The following is a 5,752-nucleotide window of genomic DNA, read 5'->3' as shown; positions in this document are numbered from 1 at the left end:
TGAAAGAAAACGAAGTATCGGGTTTCGTCGTATTTTCACAGAAGCTTTTCTCTTATACTAACCTAACCTAAAATAACCTATCAAAAGCTACTGTGAAAATACGATGAAACCCGTTAGTTCGTTAATATATTTTTCCTTTCATTCACTTTAATTTTTACGGAAAAGTGATAAATTTATTTTTTTCCATTTATTAGTTGGTAAAAGTAAACTAATAGAGGCCACGCTCCTGTATCATTTGCTTTATTTTATCTTTGCATGTCTTATGGTTAATTTATCTTTTTTCATGTTTTCCAAAGCAAAGCTTATCTGCATTTAGTGTGAGTCCGTCAATTCAATATAACAAAAGGGTAACTATGATAGTACATTTATAGGATCTAGGGCAGTTCACAGTAAAATGTTCCTGGGACAAAGCCCAAAGTGAATAAAAAATCAGCCATATGACGTCATAAAAATGAGGGAGATTAGAGGAGAAGAGGGAAAGAAAACCCCTAAAAAAGAGATGCATAATTCCTCATTTTTAAGCCGTCATATGGCTGATTTTTGAGTCATTTTGGGCTTTGTCGTTGCTGGGATCGACTATCGATTATCTACAAAAATCGTAAAACATTAAAGGCTGCTTGCGATCAAACAGCTAAACCTGTGTATTATGACATGACGCCTACAAATAGTCGGGAATAGCCATTACTCAAAAACGCACAGTTATCTTGCAGCGCACATAAATGCGCAAAAAAGACTTAGTTTACGCGTTTTGTCGGTGCATCATTATTTCTTGGCTATTACAGATTATAATTTATGTGTAGGCCTTCTCGTGCAGTTCATAACGATATGCGGGAATAACATGTGTTTAGCTCCTTGAAAACTAGAAGCCTTTAAAATTCATAGATTTTTTTTCGTTCCCATAAAAAATTACCCTGAACTGCACTAGATCCCATTTATAATTCAAATCTTATGAAAGTAATATATTTTTTAAAAAGGTTAAATTTTCAAAAGTGTTTGTATTTATGGATGTTGTCATTCTTGTTAAATATCAAGCTTTATTATCATGTAAGATTACATTTTTTCACTTCTTTATCCAAGATAATTATGTTTTAATTAATTTCTTTTTTTGAAAACGCTTTCTCTCTCTCTCTCTCTCTCTCTCTCTCTCTCTCTCTCTCTCTCTCTTTCTATTTCTTCATTACTCCTATATCTTTCTCTATTTCTTTAGTAATTGTCTTTTTTTTCAGAATTTCCAAACGATCAAAGATATTTTAAGAAAGGTTGCAAAATTATCAATATTTCAATTAACAAAACTTATTTATTATCTAAACAATGAAGATAACAATTGGAAGTAACAGCATAGTAAAATATGATTCTTAAGGGTCAAGGATTAAAGGGTGTTAAAAGAAAAACCAATCGCTTCACTTTTTTCAATATAAACCTTACATTTTGGTCCAAAACTAATAAAAAATAATACAATTCGTGCCCAAGCAATGACAATGAGAAAACAATATTGAATTTTGAATTTACTCACCCTTCCAAAGCCCTAGAGCTTAAGACCTAGGCCTTGCAGATAAATTTGCCCTACGTCGAAAGTGCATATTTATTACAAATTTGTCTTTTTAAAAACCAATCGCTCCACCATAAGTACTTAAAATCTTGTAGATAGACCCCATAATGTTTGGAGTTTTTGATGGGGCATGTAAAGACCTTTCTTTAGACATCTTAACAAGGTTTCTAACACAATCCTAGCCAATTTGGCATCAAAAAGAAAGACCTGGCAATCATCAAGAACTAAGAATAGAATTAGACAGAGCTGTCATGCCTCAAAGTTGGATGGGAATGTCTTTTATATGTCAAATTGGCATAGATTGAGTTAGAAACCTTGTTAAGGTGTCTAAAGAAAGGTCTTTACATGCCCCATCAAAAACATTAAACATTATGGGGTCTATCTCCAAGATTTGAAGTACTTATGGTGGTTCAAATTGTGAGCGATCGGTTATTATTTAACACCCTTTAAAAGAGATACTAAAAAATCGATAAAAAAATTAGAACGACCATATAACCAGAATAGGGGCAGACAGATAGAAAAAGAAATAGTTATATAGTAGCTGTGTTACAGAAATTATTATAATGGCTGAAATCTTTTAATCTGACTAGGATGTCTGTCTGTCTATGTTTAGCAAAAGAACTCGCCAACCGCTGAAATGATTTGGTTCTCCTTTACAGTGAAGGTTTATATAGGGCCATGAGAGTTTCTATTTTTTTATTAGTTTTTAAAACTAAGATTGAAAGTGGGGGGTCGACTTACCCACCTACCCCCCTCATTAAACCCTTTCCATCAATCTAGAGGCCTCTGGGGGCCATTTAATATATTAAGTTTCTAACCCTAGTTAAATAACCCTTGCAACCGATAAATTACCCTACGTGAGTATTTGTTCAATTTCAAACACAAAATACTAACACACACACACACACACACACACATGACATGTAGGTCTTACATTGCCCCAGGCAATTGAAACAAGGTCAATATCATGCCAAGACAACTCCCCCCTCACTCCCTTAAAAAACAATTCCTTCTCTTTCTATCGTATTATATGCCTTTCTAAATCCCCCCCCCCCCCCCACCCCATCTCTCCTCCGCTGTAAAGGACCGACGCTTCAACGGATGTTGCTGTTGTTTGAGAAAAAAACGACGCTGAGATTTTTAGAAAACCTGCAAAAAAACTGATTAACAAATAGTAATTTTTTTATTGAAACTGTAAAGGTAATTTAATATTTTGAAATTTTGATAGTTAATTGTAAACTTTCTGGCATTTGAACGACACTTAGAATAAAAACTTAGCTTAGCTTAGCTTGGTACTTAGCATTTGATTTAAAAACTAAAATATTTAAACACAAATTTAAGAACAATTTAATTTTTCATATATATTTATATACATATTTTGAACACAAAATTTGCTATTTTTTCACTTTCAATGTATGAACACCAGTGACGCAATAATCAACACCGTGGCCCTAGCTTTCCAACCACCGTTGAAGCTGTAAGAGAGTCAACAGCAATTTCTGCAGGAGGGGTTGTTGCTCTGAGAGAGATAGAGAGAGAGAGAGAGAGAGATATAAGGAGAGAGGGAGGGAGATCAAAGCTATCTAAATCCCCTATAGTAAAACTACCAAAACAATTGCTTCAAGGGTTTATTCTTTCTTTCTCTCTCCCCCCTTGTCTCTCTAAATATCTCTCTTTCTTTCTCTCGTTTATATCTCTTTTCTTGGCTCTCCCTCTCTCTTAATTTCTTGGGTAAGATGTTAATATTTTGACTTTATTACATGACGTCACAAAAATAAAATTGTCATTTTTCACCCCATCCCCTTTTTCTCTTAATAATTTCTGGATGTCTCTGGAATTTTGGATTGAAACCGGCGTCCCCCTATAAATACAACCATTCGAAACTTTAGGAAAGTCAGTTTCAATTTGTTGATCTTCAAGTCAACATAACCCAAAAAGTACTATTTATTTATTTATTAGAAAAATGTTTGCTAAAGTGCTTTGCTTCGCTATTGTGGCCGCCGTGGCCGCCGATAAGGCTCCCGCACCAGCTTACGGCACACCCGCCCCACCAGCATATGCAGCTCCGGCACCTGCCTATGTGCCCGCTCCGGCTCCAGCTTATGCACCTGCCCCTGCCTACAAGCCTGCCCCTTCTTATGTCCCTGCCCCCGCACCTGCTTATGCCCCTGCTCCTGCCTACAAGCCCGCCCCCAAGCCAACTTATGCCCCTGCCCCCGCCTACAAACCCGCCCCTGAGCCAACTTATGCTCCTGCCCCTGCTCCTGAATACAAGCCTGCCCCTGCCCCCTACAAGCCTGCCCCTGCTCCCTACAAGCCAGCTCCCGCTCCTTACCACCCCGCCCCTGAGTATAAGGAAGAGGCCAAGCCCTACAGCTACACCTATGGAGTGTCTGATGACTACAGCGGTGCCAAGTTCAGTGCCAGTGAGAACAGCGATGCCAAGGTTGTGACCGGTAGCTACACCGTCCACCTGCCCGATGGCAGAATCCAGACTGTTACCTACACTGCTGATCACTACAATGGTTTTGTTGCTGATGTTAAGGTGAGTTCTCAATTTTATTTGAACATTTAGTGATCTTCTAAAAATTTTACTCAAAGAAGTTGTAAAAAGAGAATTTAGTTTTAGTAAACTTTGTTTGTAGGGCAGATGTATAGGATAGATCACTGTTTCCATTAGCTTTTTAATTTTTTGTATTGCTCATAAGATGTATGTTCAGAAAAGGCTTTGCTTGAAAATAGGTTAAAAATTCTAGTTTATCATTCCGTCTTATGGAAACGGTTATTGGGAGGGACATATACCCAGTAGTCTAAGAAAGTTCAAAATTTTACAACATATGTACAAGGGCAAATATCTACATAAATACTGGTCCTAAAATTTGCTTTTGTATATTTTAGTAATTTAACTTTTTGAAATATTTGTAAAACTCATAACTGTTCATAGAATATGTACTGTACAAAATTGGAACCTGAATCATTATTATGTCTGCATTTCCCCTCCCATATTTATAATCTTTAAATTTAAATCCAAATTCAATTTTATTCATTTAAAGATTTAGTTTTTTTTATAGTTTCTAAGTTGCTTCAAATTGAAAAAACTTAAAAAACAGAAAACTAATATAATGGGCAAAATATGAAATTGAAGACATATTAGTTTATTCTTTTCAAGCTAGATAATTGTAAAGAAAAAAATTTTAAAACCTTTTTTATCAATCAAAAATAGTTAAATCTTTTTTTTATTTTAGTACGAGGGTACCCCCGTCTACCCTGAGGCTAAGCCCTACAAGCCTGCCCCTGCCTACGCCCCTGCCCCAGCCTACAAGCCTGCACCTGCTTACAAGCCTGCCCCTGCTTACAAGCCTGCCCCTGCTTACGCCCCTGCTCCTGCTCCCGCCTATAAGCCTGCCCCTACTCCCGCCTACAAGCCAGCCCCCACCCCATCTTACACCCCTGCCCCCGCCCCAGTCCCTGCCTACACCCCTGCCCCCGCTGCTGAGGCTTAAGTGACACCAAAAAAGTGACATTTGAACCCCAGAAACCCCTCCATACCATAATACCAAATACTCCTCATTGATGAAACAAAATATGTATCTCATTTTAACCTAAGCTAGTGCCATTACATATAAAAAGAAATGGTGTTGCTTTCTTTTCCCGCTGGTGTCCCATACAAACGACGCCATTTTATCTGCACTTGGCGGTGGTAACAGGTGTTATCAACCGCCATTTAGCGGTGAATTCCGCCGGGCATTATGCAAAATTTGTATTTATTATTATTCATTTTTTTACAATAAAATTTTGATTGTAATCTGTTTTTTTTGCTCTCTGCATGCTTTAGTAAATTTTAACCTCTAGTGTCCAAACCCCCCAAAAATTATCCTAAAACCTCCGTATGACCAACAGGAATATACACTGGAATATTTAAAGAGGTTTGCGAGCTTAGATTTAGTCCTGACGGAAGGACATTCATCGTTCTATTTTGTATTATAGATAAATGTAAGACTTTATTTTTGACAGACATTAAAAAATATGACTTTTAACTGAACATTAGTAGAAAACCAACAGCAATTTTTTTCCAGGGAACTTTAGGGATTAGACAATGAAGGATAAATTGATTTACATCTATGTAAATTGATGATATTAACCCTTTTATCAACTTTGGACACTAGTTCTTTGAACCCTCAATCATGATTTAATATATGATTA

General features: G+C 36.7%; 1 protein-coding gene across 1 annotated transcript; it reads left to right on the top strand.

Moving 5' to 3' along the window:
- The first annotated feature begins 3,445 nt into the window (after positions 1-3,445).
- On the top strand, positions 3,446-5,354 carry LOC145313800 (uncharacterized). The gene is made up of 2 exons (XM_080153413.1): positions 3,446-4,094; positions 4,795-5,354. Exons 1-2 carry the CDS (start codon positions 3,513-3,515, stop codon positions 5,050-5,052), a joined length of 840 nt encoding a protein of 279 aa, XP_080009539.1. The 5' UTR covers positions 3,446-3,512; the 3' UTR covers positions 5,053-5,354.
- The last annotated feature ends 398 nt before the right edge of the window (positions 5,355-5,752 follow it).

Source organism: Acartia tonsa, chromosome 3, assembly GCF_053477335.1.
Source record: "Acartia tonsa isolate MP-2025a chromosome 3, ASM5347733v1, whole genome shotgun sequence".
Taxonomy (NCBI): domain Eukaryota; kingdom Metazoa; phylum Arthropoda; class Copepoda; order Calanoida; family Acartiidae; genus Acartia; species Acartia tonsa.
The sequence above is the reverse complement of the archived record's forward strand: the minus strand, read 5'-3'. Positions and strand labels throughout refer to the sequence as shown.